Source organism: Anneissia japonica, unplaced genomic scaffold (assembly GCF_011630105.1).
Source record: "Anneissia japonica isolate Jap-2015-1 unplaced genomic scaffold, ASM1163010v1 scaffold9002_len284450_cov133, whole genome shotgun sequence".
Taxonomy (NCBI): Eukaryota; Metazoa; Echinodermata; class Crinoidea; order Comatulida; family Comatulidae; genus Anneissia; species Anneissia japonica.
The window spans coordinates 115,135-132,452 of NW_022720930.1; the positions used below are offsets into that span (position 1 = coordinate 115,135).

General features: G+C 32.9%; 2 protein-coding genes across 2 annotated transcripts; one reads left to right on the forward strand and one right to left on the reverse strand.

The window, feature by feature from the left end:
- Nucleotides 1-1,295: 1,295 nt before the first annotated feature.
- Nucleotides 1,296-15,786, reverse strand: LOC117111455 (5'-nucleotidase domain-containing protein 1-like). Its single transcript, XM_033254380.1, has 5 exons — nt 15,753-15,786; nt 8,411-8,532; nt 7,283-7,447; nt 3,650-3,836; nt 1,296-2,992 (listed from the first exon to the last, which is right to left on the reverse strand). Exons 1-5 carry the CDS (start codon nt 15,769-15,771, stop codon nt 2,892-2,894), a joined length of 594 nt encoding a protein of 197 aa, XP_033110271.1. The 5' UTR covers nt 15,772-15,786; the 3' UTR covers nt 1,296-2,891.
- Nucleotides 11,048-13,549, forward strand: LOC117111454. Its single transcript, XM_033254378.1, has 2 exons — nt 11,048-11,182; nt 12,280-13,549. The coding sequence occupies exon 2, from the start codon at nt 12,407-12,409 to the stop codon at nt 13,514-13,516; it is 1,110 nt and encodes a 369-aa protein (XP_033110269.1). The 5' UTR covers nt 11,048-11,182; nt 12,280-12,406; the 3' UTR covers nt 13,517-13,549.
- Nucleotides 15,787-17,318: the final 1,532 nt, after the last annotated feature.

The following is a 17,318-nucleotide window of genomic DNA, read 5'->3' on the forward strand; positions in this document are numbered from 1 at the left end:
TATTATATATACATTACTATGCATTTTATAATTTATCATGGCTCCTGCAGCTTTTATGTCCATAGAATATAAAACACACATGTTGTATTTAAATGAAGCAAATGTTGAGTAAACCAAGTTCATTCTATTCTACTGCTCCTTTAAAGATAAGCTTCGTATTTTATAGTAGCTTTTTGGCATAGGCACTACCATATTTGAATGGCTATGTATAAATTTATAATTATTTGACCAGTATTGAAATATAGTTAATGGTGCAATGGGGAAGCAGCAGTGTCGAGGTATCGCTTCACAAATACTTCTGGTTCATTTATAAAAAAAAAAAAAAAAAAAAAAAAAAAAACAGAATAAAAATCATGTTAATAAGAATCATCGATTTTCATTGATTTGTGTCGTGTGAAACAATAAACTGTGTTGCTTTAGTTATCATTAACATTAACAGCTGTGGTTCGAGTAATGGGTGAATCGACAGATTCCAAGAACCGAGAAGTCAGCCAATCATAGGCAGGGGAAATCTAGTAACCAGGATTATCATGACCGTACTATCTTGCACACAAATCCCAAAATTTACCAATTCCCCATTACCAATTCGTAATGAGCATAGTGTAACCTGAGACAACTATACACGTGTATAGTTGTCTCAGGTGTAACAAGTTTTTTTTGTTTTTTGTTTTTTTTTGTTTGTTTGTTTGTTTGTTTGGTTTTTTTTTTTTTTTGTTCTTTTACAAAAAAAATGTTTTGATTTATTCTTGTAATGAAATGATATGATTACATCTTTACCAGAATCAAATTAATGGATGCTGCACACCAGAGAGACATTATAACTATACCTAAGCTTTTGTAATTTGACTTTTGTCTTGTTTTATGTTTATAATCTTTATACAGTATTTTGTTATGTTACATAAGATATGGCCTTGCACAGCTTGATGAAAACCACCCTTGGCTAAATCAAGCGTATCCATGGAAATATAAATAAATGTCATTAAATTATGGAAGAAACAAATTTCAAACTCTTTCGTTAGTTAGTTCTCAAATACTGTGAATAACAGATCGATATTATTTCCTCTACGAAAACCACCCTTGGCTAAATCAAGCATATCCATGGAAATATAAATAAATGTCATTGCGAATAACAGATCGACATTATTTCCTCTACGAAAACCACCCTTGGCTAAATCAAGTGTATCAATGGAAATATAAATAAATGCCACATTATTGAAAGAAACAAATTTCAAACTCCTAGAACGGCGGTAGTTATCAAACACGGCGAATAACAGATCAATATTATTTCCTCAACGTAAGTAGTAGAGTTAATCTTTATTCACGAAGCACAGATTAGTAGAATACATGCTTTTCTTTCATGGCCATGAGAAAACCTTAAAATTGCGTTCATTGATAGCCCATTACATTATTAAAATCAAAAGTTACACATCCGAAATAAAATGAAAATATAACATAATCATTATATATACAAAGTTTGCAAAAAAAAAAAAAAAAAAAATTGTTTTCAGTGTATAAAGTATTATAATCATTTATGAAATGAGGGCACTAACAATGAGGTAATTAGGAGTACGAAAGTACTGCAAACTTGATTTTTTATATATATATTTCTTAATACAATATTTTTAGAAGATGACCCTTCAAGCTTTGCCCCGAAGTTCAGCTGAATTTCATGGGCCCTCTTAAAGAAATGCAATAATATATTTCTTCATAAACTGAGTCACATTACTTATGGGCTTAGGGAGTGGAGATATTTCTAGTCATGAGAATAAACCCTGCTCTGTCTAAGGATTTGAACCCAGTACCTGGGATTAGTAAGGCCAGAAACCTGTGTCACCAAGCTACATCGCCACCCTTAAAATGGAAAATAAGAATACACATCCTGAAAGTATATATGCTTCCTGGAGAATGAAATGTTGCAAAACATCTGGGGGCTTCAAATTGTAGTCACTGGATCATCAATAAACAAGCAAACAATACTACTCCCCCAGGTAGTTGTTTTACAAAGTAGCTAAAAAATTAGCTTGCTAACATTAAAACTTACCAATACCCACTTACATTCCTGAATATAATGAAAAATTGGCATCGATAAAGTGCTTTCTCCAAGAAAATTGCATGTGTCCAGAGTGGAAATAGAGCCCCAGTCTGACCTGAAGGTCAGGAAACTTTTCACAATAACTGCATCAACTACTTTAAATAAAATAGTTTTCAATAAATTTTACACCTCAAATTAACTACAAGTAGTATTTTAAACACTGCATCTATTATGTTGATTCATTTTACTAGTGGTGCCAAGAGGCCGAGGAAGATTGGTTACAACTTATTTTTTTTAATAAAATAAATATTATTAAACGCATACATCCATTCAGTATGAATAATTATTAAATGCTTAGACCCTGGACATCGTCAATATTCATACAAGTTAGAGAATACGAATTGACTTGATTGAGCTTCGAATGTCAAATTAATACTGAATTAATATATTAAACTTTAATTGCTTATGAATTTTTCAACTCTACGTTTGAATAAAAAGAAAGACAGCTTATACTTTCATGTTTCTATTCATGACCTGGTGAAATTAAACAATCTTATTGTTTAAATTAATCCTCTAGTCCATTAAAATACCATAGCTTCCCTCAGACCCCCAGCCAATTGGCCTGAGCTGTAAAGCTGCCCAGAATCCATGGCCACTCTCAGCGTCCCTGCATTTTTACAAGAATTCTCTAACGTGTCCGGAATGGAGGATAGTTCAGCAGTCTGAAGGTCGGGAAACTTATTAACAATCACTACATCAACTGCTCTAAATAGAATAATAATTTTCAATAAAATTTACGGCCTTAAATTAACTAGAAGTAGTATTTAAACATTGCATCAAATTATGTTGATTCATTTTACTACAAGAATTTCCCCAATGGCTTTGGTATACACGGGTAGAAACCGCCAAACTTTGTGTCCGGATGAGAGAAGGTGTGGAACTTGTGATCAAGAGGTAGTTCTGAAAGAAAAAACATTAAAAAAAAATATTATAAATTCATATGTATCCATAAACATCATACTATCAATAAATATATAAAACAAAAAACATTTTAAATAAATATTTTAGTACAATATTGGAAATATATATCTGGTATATTTTATTCTACAAAAATGACATTGTGAATTAATAATAATAACTGAACTGAATTGGGAGATTTTTAAAGGATGAATAAAATATAAAATGGAAGTCTAGAGGGCCGTGGGTCATATTATGTACTATACGTAACTCTAGATTAAATCTCAATGGAATTAGCATTATGTAGAATACCTGTGCACTCCTTAATTCAACGACTCAATCTGTTAACAGTATACAAACACACATTAACATTCTCAATTTCCATTTCATACATTACTATGCATTTTATAATTTATCATGGCTCCTGCAGCTTTTATGTCCACACAATATAAAACACACATGTTGTATTTAAAAACAGGAACCATGTATAAATGCATAATAAAAAAACAAATATGAAATAGAACCCAAGAATAGAATATAAATAATGTATGTATATATTGTATTTTACTGGGCACTGTGTGAATGAATGTGAATAAAAAACACAACTAAACTTCAAAAACAAGCAAAATTTCAACAATGAGAAGAATTATAATAACACACCTGAAATATAGTCAAGTTGAGGGAGAGCAAAGGTAGCATAGGTCTTGATGAACCAACCCCACAGGGTGTTCATAGCAACAAAACCCTCGTGGTCACTGTGGATACTTGCTCCTGTTGTTTTCTTGTCCACAAAAAACGATCCCCATTGCTCTGAAAGAATTATGTCACGCTCCAGTGCATTTGGCTCCTGTGAAATGAAATTAGACAAATGTAAATTTCAAATTCAAAGTAAGACATCAGCTGTAATATTCTTGTAGCTGCAGCTCTGAGTTATGAGGAAAGTTATCTCTCAAGCCCTACATGAGGAACTTGGATTTTCAGGCAACTAGGATGTTCAGGTATGGGGCCCTAGGAACCTGATAACTGTGTGGTAGCCAGTGGCGTAACAACCGCAGGTTTAACAGGTTCATTGAACCTGGACCACCGAACTCCAGGGACCCCCAATCATAAAACAATGTTTTATTGTGACATTGAACTACTGTATCTGCTTTCGGAGACCATGGGGGCCATTGTTGGTTCTAACTAAAATCACGTCCGCCGTAGTACATGCGAGCGATAATCAGGGCCGTCGGAACTGCACCGTTTCGCTTGACCACTTTTACTCAATCATATAACATAAATATGGATACCTATAAAATAATTATATGAATTTATTATTAATGTTCCCATCACATTGTCTTTTTATGTTACATATTTAAATAAAAATCCACCATGCGCTTGTAATTTTCGTAATTTAGATGATTTTAAAAATATTTAGAGGTATAAATATAAAATGACAATTAAATATTTATAAAATTTTGGGGGTTGGGAAAATAAGTAAAATTAAAATCGTACCAGTGCTAAGCACAGCGTATTGTACACCTGTTTATTCATAACATAAATTTTGATTTAATAGGTCTACATTATTTAGTACGTTATGTATTTCACAATACCCGTCAAAACGTATCAAATATAATCAGCCTATATACTCATTCATATTTTATTTATATAATGTGCTTGTGTTTCTTGCAGTTTATCTATTAATGGATGTATGAACATCTCAATTCATTTGGTTAATGCAGTGATAAAAGATTAAATTTTGATCAAGTTAGCATTTTGCAATAGACCTACATTGTTTTAAAATAGGCCTACGAATTGTCAGTTGGTCATGATTTTGAGTCGTGCTACTACCTCTGCAGATATAAAATTTTTCAACTGGCAAATAAGTACAGTAAAATTAAAATTGGACCAGCAGTATGTTACACGAAACTATATGGTATTCATTAATTTGTCGAGTTTTAAATATAATGATAGCATATTGCATCGTGTATTCATAACACATGTTTTATTTTGCATATTGTGTATAATTTCACGATACCCTGCAAGTTGTGTAATTATAGTAGGCAGTTATTCATTGCACAGTATATAATGTATTAAAATATGCACAGCGTATTGTACACCTGTGAATTCATAACACAAGATTTATTTAATTTAGGCCTTCATCATTTTATATGTTATGTATTTCACAATACCCGTCAACTAGCATAAATTAAAAAAAAACCAATAGTCATTATTATCTATTAATGGTGGTACAAACAAACAATTCATCTAGTTATGGCAGTGATAAGAGATTAAATTTTGAACAAGTTATCATTTTGCAATAGACCTACAGTGATATAATATATGCCTACGAATTGTCAATTGTTCATTATTTTGAGTATTCTATCTATGTCCAGAAATAACATTTTTAAGTTGGGTGCGTTTCTGGGCCCACTCTTTAGCATTATGTACAGGGTATTTTTGTGAGTATAGGCCTAATGTTTCTGAGTTATAAACAAAAGAACAGGATGCACTGAAAGTCAAACTTTTTTATAAAAATTTTTCCTGTGTGAGGGTCCCTCATGAACATTACACACACACACTCGACACACACTCGCTCTAGGGAGACCCAGTCAGCTATGGGGATCTCTTCGGTCTGCTGTGAACAAAAGAACACAACAAACATAACAAAGAAATGCGTTATCGAAGTTTTTAGGCCTGTACGGGCACTATCACTCCAATATATACAACATCTTTAAGCAAAGTTACAAGGCTGACCTGGAGGTCAAAGATACTTGATAGGTAGAGACCTCGCAAAAAAAAAATTTTTTTAATTTTTTTTTTTTTCGATTTTAAATAAGCAGAGAAAAGATTAGAAAACAATAAATAAACAAAAAAGAAAAACCCCAAAAAGAGGTGCAAATATTAACGTATTTCAACATCGAGTTTTAGAGATAATTTTTTACTGGTTTCTGTGTGATTTAAACGAAATTATTTAAAGTCTCGGATGAAAAAAAAGTTTATTAAATAATGTACTTTTTATCATTTTATTTAGTATTAGCATTTTTAAAATGAGACCATTTTAAAAGGTGTTTGGCTGCTATATTTATCGAATAAGTGTTTTGCATGATCACGGACATAGAGAGTCTAATGATGTCAGTGTTATTTTATTTATTTTTTTTATGTATACAAAAGTAATATAAAAGATAATTGTTGACATTGTTCAATAGTCCATCAGATAAATAAAAGAAACAAATTCAATAAATATCGAATGTGCTTTTTCTTTTGGTCATAAGAAGAGAAATGCTTATTATTATTATTATTATTTTCAGTCCAGCTCTCTGAGAATATCTAAAAATTAAAAACTAAAAAAATCAAAAAATTTATTGTCAAAATAGTATAAAAATCGGGACCACTGCTATTAAACTAACCCATCGGCAGTACATATCTTAGCTGACATTGTCAGTTAATTTGCATGCGTCAAGGGCCCCGACTGTACTTCTGAACCAGGGCCTCCTACAACCTAGTTTCGCCACTGGTTGTAGCACCACCCTTGGAGTACACCAGGAAACAATCCCCTGCACATTTTACAAAGACTGTACATGATTTCTTTAACATGTACATTTTTTTAAATTAATTATTTTGAAAGAATGTGGAATGTATAAACTGAATGTCTATTGCAAAAGTACAGTAATTAAGGTTAAAGAAAATGAAAAATCAAAACCAAAATCAAGTCTCTCTGACCAGTGGTTATCGAGATACAAACGTCCAAATCAACAGGTGGCCCTTTTGAAAAACGCCCCCAAAAGGGACTTTCCCCCAATATCTGGGAGGTATATAGGAGCTATATTTTATCTAAATTGGTCCATCTTGCCAAATCCATCGAGAAACAAAGGTATCCTAAAATTAGTCACGGATCTCATGAAAATGACTACTATATAAGGTCTGTAAAGTGGAGACAGTGATGTTAGGATTGCTGGGGTCAAAAGTTACATAAAGTTGAAGATCATTGGCATAAAAGTGGAATTAAATGCCATAATGCCTGATAATAGCACTGAGTGGACAAATGTAAACACTGAATAAACATGGCCCAATAACTGAACCTGGGCACTCCATAGATTAGGGGATGTGGGGCAGAATATGAACCAGAAATAGAAACTAATTCTACCGCATAGGTAAAACTTAATCAACAAGGGCACACCCTGTAATGCCAAAAACAGATTCAAGACGTTTAACCAGAATGCAATGATCTGCTGTGTCAAATGCAGCAGAGAGGTCAAACAGGACAAGCTTTCATAGAAACGACATTGCAAACAAACTGGAGATATCACTTACTATTATTTTGCATTTCTTTGAACTAGGCTCATCATTATCACCATCAATACTGTATTCCATCATGCCTTCTATTTCCATTTCTTCCAAGATTGCCACCGTTGTCCAATTAGCATAATGCGATGGAGGAAAAATGTCAGACCTCAGGCTATCACCAATGTACATAACCTATAAAATCAAAGACAACAAAAACAGAAATATTAAAACAAAATATTGAGATAAATTGTAACTCAAGATATGCTTTGTTATAATACTGTATATTCTCTTTTCTACAGTTGTTTGTATTCTCAATAAAACACAAATAAATCAACTACAATTCTATAGCGAATTTGATTTTACACTGAAGTTTTTATTCGCAAACTGCACATTTCACATATCAACACATTACTATACATCATTTTGATATCAATATGCCATATATTTGCATTTTAATAAAAAAAGGAATATTGTATATTTGAAATTGTAGAACCCCTATTAAGGGGACACCTTCGGGACCAATATTGTGTGCCCTTAAGGGGTTTTAATTTAGAATAGGGGTGTCCCAAAGAAGGGTTCTACTATATTTCTTCTTAAAATTTGAGTTTATAAAACACAATGGTTTAATTTATATTTTGGTTTTTAGTGTAACTTGTCACAATAACTACAGTACATATAAGGAAGCCCAATCCTTCGTTCACACCATTATACCTCGTCAATGCTGTTTAAAATCACATTCTCAATTCAGTAAGTTAGTTATATAATAAATAAACAATGAAACAAATAAATAAATAAAGTAATATTGAAAAAACAATTCTAATTACTGTACTTCAGACCTTTTATAATTAGACGATATAATTATTTTGAAGACACTGTAAAAACACATCACCATTATCATTGGGTTTTGTCAGATATGATTTATTAAATGATTATGCGATGCAAGGGAGGGGAAACAGGGATGTTTTTCCCACTAGAACTGATTTCCACACCCCCTTCCTCCTTGAACCACATCTCCCACCCCCCCACTCTTGAACCATGATGCTGAGAAAAAAAATATATTTTTAAGTACTGTAGTTAAAAATCACCTCACACTGTACCACAGCTCTCCCTTACACTTCCACATCAGCCCTCCATTAGTACCCTGTTGTACATTACCTTAGCATTGGTCTTGCCTGTTGCTTTATAAATAAGTTTCATAAACTCATGAACATTTCCTTGTGAATAAAACTTTCCGGGTTCAAGGTCATTTACAATAGTATCTACTTCACAGTTGTCCTCTGTAAGATAAAAAAAAAAAAAATGAAGCCCTGTCCAGACTATCAAATTTTATTTAACAATTAAACATGTGACATGCCTAAATATGGTCATAATGACATCACATGACCATACAAGGCACATCATGACTATATATGGGCATATCAAAAATAATAACAACAATAATAATGTCAACAACAATAAAGATTACATAAATTAACATAAATTAGTAAAATAAATGGTAACACTGCACCAAGCCAATATCTACAAACTTTGAATCTTATATTTTGTGTATGGAGGAAGGTGGAAATAGTTTTCAACCATATGTACTGTAGTATAGAGTGTTAAAAACCTAGGGACCTGCAATTTACATAATGCTATATAAATACTATTATTATAATTATTTTGATTCATCGTCATAGTAATGATCATCATTATCATTAGTAGTCACTTTTAAGGAGTGTTGTTTAATATTATGTTGCCAGTACAGCGGAAATGGCAATACAGTGAAAGTCAGTTGTCATTTTTAAATGACAACTGACTTTCACTGTAAAAAAAAGTACTTTGTTATGTTTTCTATCCATGTTTATGGAAAAAGGGGGAAATACCTTCTGAAATATTTTTCAACGATATGTACTGTTACTTTAGTGTAAAAAAACCTAATTACATAATGCTATACAAATACCATATTTTTATTATTATTATAATTATTATTATTATTATTATTATATTTTTCAACGATATGTACTGTTACTTTAATGTAAAAAAACAATTACATAATGCTATATAAAAACCATATTTGTATTATTATTATAATTTTTATATATTATTATTATTATTATTATTATTATTATTATTATTATTATTCACCGTCATAGTAATGATCATCTTCATTATTATCATCATTCAGAAGTAGTCATTTATAAGGGTTGTTGTTGAATTATGTCGCAAATACAGCGGAAATGGTACTGCAGTGAAAATCATTCAAGTACTTTGTTTGTTTTCTATCCATGAATAACTTTTCTCTTCAGGATGTAGAATACATGACAAGCACCACTGAAAGACCACAATAGACTGCCAAAATTGGCTTTTTAGGTTAAACCCAAATTAAATATTACTAAACACACTGTGACGTGTTGTGAAAGTGAAAAGTATTGACTTTCATAAACAGGAATTCTGAAGATATAACGAAAGCTTGGACGGTATTTGCAGTGTATTATCAAATAAAATCATTTTTCAGACAGTATATAGTGTACCATAGGTAAGTTTATACTTAGAAAGTACAAATTAAACAGTATGTTTGCCTGAACCTGTCTATTTTGTAATGAGCCCAAAATTTAAGGTGTGTTTGAGTACAAACGAAACCAGGTCCCAAGTGGGATATTTTGCTGTGCATAGTTATACCTATCGATACTGACTTATGAGAGATAATTGATAACAGCCTGGGCGTAGTAAAAAACATGAAAATAAGTAAATTTGATGGAGAATCTTTTCCCCCTGGCTTGCGGGAAAATTGAGACCACCAAAGAAAACCAGACAGGTGAAAACATTATGAGCCTTACCTATGAATTAAAGAACTTATACCACTAAATTTTATGATGATCCATTGCTTAGTTTTTGTGTAATCATGCAAACAAACAGCAGTGAGTAAATAACCTCTTTGGCGGAGGAAATGACAGCAGCAGAACACAACAAGTTTTACAGCAAAATAGATTCTCATTTGTCACTTAGTTGTTGAAACAAGGTTAAACAAATTTTAACACATAAAAAAGTACAAAAAAGCAGTTATGCTGTAGTGTAATGGTTATTTTGTGGCTTTGAAATTTAACTTCCGGGTAATTCAAACCAGGAAGAACAATATTAATTCATTTTATTGCCATGTCTACCATGTTATTCTTTTTTTTTTTTCATTTCAGGAAGTAAATATCTTCTTATGACGATCACATGAATAGTTAAGTTTAAGTAAAAACAAGTACTGTACCACTATTAGCATAGGATGTATTGCAGTGTCTGAGAGGTACAATTTGAGCTTTAAGCTTTGACATGCATGTGCTTGCAGACTATGTTTTTCAAAACTTACTCTACTTGTATTTATATTGTACATTATATCATTTGCTTGTTGGTGCTGTGAGATTTAACTATGTCAGTGAGGAATCAACCGGTTATCTGTGTGAGGGAGGGCAGTCCTCCTATCACCTACAATGCAATGTTGTAAAAATACCATATTTGTATTATTATTATAATTATTATTATGTATTATTATTATTATTATTATTATTCACCGTCATAGTAATGATCATCTTCATTATCATCATCATTCAGTAGTAGTCATTTATAAGGGTTGTTGTTGAATTATGTCGCAAATACAGCGGAAATGGTACTGCAGTGAAAATCATTCAAGTACTTTGTTTGTTTTCTATCCATGAATAACTTTTCTGTTCAGGATGTAGAATACATGACAAGCACCACTGACAGACCACAATAGACTTCCAAAATTTGCTTTTTAGGTTAAACCCAAATTAAATATTACTAAACACACTGTGACGTGTTGTGAAAGTGAAAAGTATTGACTTTCATATACAGGAATTCTGAAGATATAACGAAAGCTTGGACGGTATTTGCAGTGGATTATCAAATAAAATCATTTTTCAGACAGTATATAGTGTACCATAGGTAAGTTTTTACTTAGAAAGTACAAATTAAACAGTATGTTTGCCTGAACCTGTCTATTTTGTAATGAGCCCAAAATTTAAGGTGTGTTTGAGTACAAACGAAACCAGGTCCCAAGTGGGATATTTTGCTGTGCATAGTTATACCTATCGATACTGACTTATGGGAGATAATTGATAACAGCCTGGGCATAGTAAAAAACATGAAAATAAGTAAATTTGCTGGAGAATCTTTTCCCCCCGGCTTGCGGGAAAATTGAGACCACCAAAGAAAACCAGACAGGTGGAAACATTATGAGCCTTACCTATGAATTAAAGGACTTTATAGTTTATAAATCTTTATAGTGGAAAGTTACATAAATGTTTTTATTGTACTATTGTTTAAAAGTTCCCACACAAATAAAATATATGAGTGGTACTGGGTTCAAAGTTTCCTTGCATCCCCAATATAAAAAAAATTATTAAGGTAATATTTTTATATTAAAAGCATTCATGTAGTATAAACCAATATATAAGTTATAATTTGAATTTATTAATACTATTAAGTTAATAGTATTAATTCAACATTATAGAAAATATCAAAAGATAAAAATTGGAGCTGTCACTCCATTTTGACTTTGTGCACCTCCTTCCTGTGCATGAATACCGAGAAAGGCCGGTACAGAAGCTGTGTATAGGCGATTCCCTAAACTTACTTTATAGAAGAAAAAAAAATCCATTACCTTGACATTAGACATTTTTTTCAAAAATTTAATCTTCTCTTATACCACTAAATTTTATGATGATCCATTGCTTAGTTTATGTGTAATCATGCTAACAAACAGCAGTGAGTACATAACCTCTTTGGCTGAGGTAATGACAGCAGCAGAACACAACAAGTTTTACAGCAAAATAGATTCTCATTTGTCACTTAGTTGTTGAAACAAGGTTTAAAACAAATTTTAACACATAAAAAAGTACAAAAAAGCAGTTATGCTGTAGTGTAATGGTTATTTTGTGGCTTTGAAATTTAACTTCCGGGTAATTCAAACCAGGAAGAACAATATTAATTCATTTTATTGCCATGTCTACCATGTTATTCTTTTTTTTTTTTCATTTCAGGAAGTAAATATCTTCTTATGACGATCACATGAATAGTTAAGTTTAAGTAAAAACAAGTACTGTACCACTATTAGCATAGGATGTATTGCAGTGTCTGAGAGGTACAATTTGAGCTTTAAGCTTTGACATGCATGTGCTTGCAGACTATGTTTTTCAAAACTTACTCTACTTGTATTTATATTGTACATTATATCATTTGCTTGTTGGTGCTGTGAGATTTAACTATGTCAGTGAGGAATCAACCGGTTATCTGTGTGAGGGAGGGCAGTCCTCCTATCACCTACAATGCAATGTTGTAAATCTTAGAGATGGAGAGACAGTGTACTGGTATCGCACGACTAAATACGAGGAAACGACAGCTATTTACGGAGATCAGAGACTCCTGACAGATGGATTACTGCAAGAGGAACAATCAGCGTACACTATAGGCAAATATCCAAATGAAATTGAAATATCTGCGAATACAAACAGCGGCCGATTCCTCCATTTGAACATGTACACATGTAGAGTACTAAATGCAAGCGGAGAGATTCTTCTAAGCTCTTCTGGATTGTACTTGAAAGTTTTATTCCCGCCAGCAACGCCGGAGTGCTTGCAAAAGCCCTTATCGCCCTCCATAGGCTCTGAAATTTTTTTAACGTGTCGGAGTAATCCCGGTAACCCTCCTATTAGCTTGCAATGGACAGGAAGCAGTACTTTAGCGAGCCTCACTGGAAGGGATACTACAAGTACCATGCTACTGAATTACAGCTTTATATTACAAGAGGAAGACTATAAAGTAAATTTCAATTGTACTGCAACATGGAAGAATTGTGATAAGGGTTTGGACATGAAAACTTGCACCATCAAAATTCATGACAATGAAAGCTATGTTGTGTTAATTGCTTGCTTAAGTGCCGGTCTATTCATTATTATTATTATTATTTTAGTTGTGATTATTTTCCTGTGGAAGAAATATTTATTAACAACAGGTTTCAGCCCTACATCTGCTGAGCCATTCACGTCAGTAAACACGGTGAGTGCGACGATAGAGACTAAAAAAAATCCCAAAAGTCAGCCAATCACAGGGAGGGATATTCTGCCTAGTGACATGGACTATATGAGCATCGGATATCGTCAAGATTCTGAATATTGTACACTTCAGAATATTAAAAATGAATGTGACTCTAATAACACAGTGAAGGCAGAACAACCAACCAATACACAGCAGCCCCAGGCAAACATCGACAAAACATAAAATGTACAGCTGTATGTATGTAGTAGGATTCACATAGCGCATAATACCGAGGTCTGAGTAAGTCGCTTGAAGAGTGACAGTAGTGGTAAAAACTATTTTTTAAATTACTTGTATTTATCTAGCATATTGAATATTGAATGTAAATATGAATATAAAATGTGTACATGTTTACTTTTTACAAAATAAATAAACAAATCATTGTCATAATATTAATAATTGAAAAACTTTTTAACATATAATAATAATAATAATAATCAAATGTTGGCAGAAACAGTGCTAGAATAAAGGAACTGATGTAAAAAATGTATTTAGCATAGCAGCCCAACAACAAGAGGTTAAATAATTTCTTATATATAAGTACTAAAAACTGTGACCTCTTGCTATTGTTATACCGCTAGACCATAGAGGCCTGTTGGTATATTGCAAATGTATTTCATTCAAAAGCACTTACTATAATAAATAATAATAATTAAACTGTATATATAGCACCCAATATATCACAGATCCTTCTAGGCGATTTACATGGTGGAAAAATATAGGGGCTTCACAAAGTGGTGAGTGAGACCCACAATAAAGCAAATGAAGTAAAATATTCAATAGGTTAAGTATCATCAATCTAATAGAATCTTTAATACCAAAGTGATGGGCAAGGTAAAATTTTAGAGGGGTGGGGGGTGTTTGGCGCAATATGTTTTCCCATGGTAGATATAATTTACGTTAAGGGAAAATTAACACATTGCTGGCATTGATCATGATATGCACACACTACTGGATGCAAAGCCCTAGGTCACTTCACTAAAGCTATTGATATGATTGGGTGTGGGCTGGGGGGGGGGGGGAAGAACTGGGGAATCAGAACAATTTTCTGGGGGAAGAACTGGGGACGCAGAACAATTTTCTAGGGGTGCTAATGCTCCTTGTAAGATAAGCTTTATTTGATATACTGTATTATTCATGCTTTGGTAAAGGTAATACAACATTTTGAATGGATGTTTAAAGTTATAAATATTTGACCAGTATTGAAATATACTTAATGGTGCAAAGGTGGAAGTAGTATACAGTTGTGTTGTGGGATATTGCCAGTTACAAATATTCTGGTTGATTTATCAAAAACAGTAAAGTACAAAAATCAACAAATGAATAAGAATGATTGATTTTCATTGATTTGTGTCGTGTGAAACATGTATGATTCAGTTTGTTACACACGATATGAAACAATCAAAATCATTCGCTTTCATTCACTTACTGATTTTTGTATTTTACTGTTTTTTTTGGTCTATGTAACAGGTTCATTTAGTCGCCATTGACAGCTGTTTTCAAGCGATGGCAGCATCGATAAATTCTAAGAACCTCTACAAATTAGCCAATCATATGCAGTGACAATCTGCCTAGTAACCAGGACGACAGTCCTACCTTTTACACAAAACCCGAAAATTACCAACTCACTAATTGCTATGGTTTTATGAGTATAATGTAATGATACTTGGATAAAGTAAAGTTTTAATTTATTTTTTTAATAGCATAATTATTCCCTTACCTGAATCAGAGGGTCTTTGTTTTTTTGGGTTTTTTTAGAAAGGGGGCGGGGAAGGGAAGGGTTGGCTACTGCAACTACATGTAGATACATAAAACGTTATTTTTTCTTGTATAGCAGACAATAGCCCATTAATGGCTTTTGGAGCAAATAAGTATTGAATTGATTTTAATTAAATTAACTTGGAAAAAGCTGTACTTGAATATCATTTGCTTGTTTGTGCCATCAGATTTAACTCTGTTAGTGAGGAATCAACCGGTTATCTAAGTGAGAGAGGGCAGTCCTCCTATCACCTACGATGCGATGTTGTATCTAAGAGATGGAAAGACAGTGTACTGGTATTGTACGACAAATAATATTGTACACTTCAGAATATAAAAATTGAATGCGACTCCAATAACTGTACAGTGCAGACAGAACCCCAAACCAATACACAGCAGCCCCAGACAAACATTGCCAAACGTAAAATGTATGCATGTAGTGGGATTCACATAGCGTATAATACCGAGGTCTGAGTGAACCGAAAGAAAAAAAAAAGGGAAAAACTGAAGCAAGTATCCTAAGCTAACCAATTAACCAATGAGTACAACACAAGCAGAGGGACCAGAATCACTGAACTGTTCTGTAATTTAAAAAAAAAACAGAAGTAGTTGGCAGGCTCATAATGCACAGGTGAAAAAATGAAACTGGCATTTGACACACCTATTTGACATGCTCCCATGGTTCCATTTGAGCATAATGCAAGGCCCCCAAGTCATTTCTTGGAAGAAACATTTAAATGAGCTTTCGTCACATCTAATTTTGTTTTGATGCTCTTGGGAATACCGATCAACACTGACTTCCGTGCAGGGGTTGAGCCAGAACAACGAAATAGGCCGTCCAAAATGGAAGGCAGTGGGCATGGCACTGAGCCGATGTGTGGGCCACACCCATCTGTTGGAAGCCCCACCGAATATTGGTACGAAAACAACGTACATTCAATCAAAAAATGTTGTTTTTATCAAACGTAAATATGATTTAGCTTTAGTTTAATGTGACAATTGATAGATTAGAAGAATATAAAGAATTTGCTAGACTAGGCCCATTTAGGGCCGAGTTGATTTGGACAAGCCGTCCAAGCTGTCACGGTAAAAGTGGCCGTCCTAAACAATTGTAGGCCGTCCAAAAGACGGCCGGACAGCTCGCTGGATAAGCCTATGCTTCCGTGGGACAAATGATAATAAAGGGGCTATATAAGTACAGTAGTACCACATACAGATTTAATTTAATTTGCGATGGTTGTTTTCCAGGCGATTCTTGCTTAGAGTGCGGGAGGCAGACAAAATAATGTATATTTAAACTCACAATGTATTACTATATCATTTTACTGTATGTATTTAAGTGTTATATTAATAATATATTTTTTGGCTATTATTATATTGTAACCATTTCACTTGAAGAGTGACAGTAGTGGTGAAAACTACTTTTTAAATTACTTGCATTATCTAATTGTATGTTTACTTTTTACAAAATAAATAAACCATGATCAGCAAATCATTATCATAATATTAATAATTGATTCATTTTATATAAATATAATAAAAAATACATTTTAACATATAATAATCAAATGTTGGCTAGACCGGAGATATAATTTAAGATAAGAGACAATTACACATTGCTGGTAATGATCAAGATACCTGATAAGCAAAGCCCTGCGTCAACTAAACTAAAGCTATTGATATAATTGGGTGTAGGGTGGGGGAACTGGGGAGGCAGAGCAATTTTCTAAGGGTGCTAATGCTCCTTATAAGACAAGTTTTTTTTTTTTTATATATAATATTCACTCTTTGATAAAGGTAATATTTTGAATGGATGTCTAAAGTTATAAATATTTGACCAGTATTAAAATATATTTAATGGTGCAAAGGTGGAAGCAGAATGCAGTGTTGTGGGATATTGCCAGTCACAAATATTCTGGTTCATTTATTAAAAACAGTAAAATATAAAAATCAACAAGTGATTAAGAACAATTGATTTTCACTGTTTTGTGTCGTATGAAACATGATGATTCAGTTTATGTTTCACATGACACAAAACAATGTAAAACAATCAATCGTTATTTTTGTCGGATGAAACATGATGATTTAGTATGAAACATGATGACATCAAGCGATGGCAGCGCCCAAAAATTCTAAGAACCTCCAGGTCATCGGCCGACACGATGATTAGTTGATCCATTCAGCCGACACGGTGAGTGCCCAGTTTTAGAACCACGTTATTTTGAAT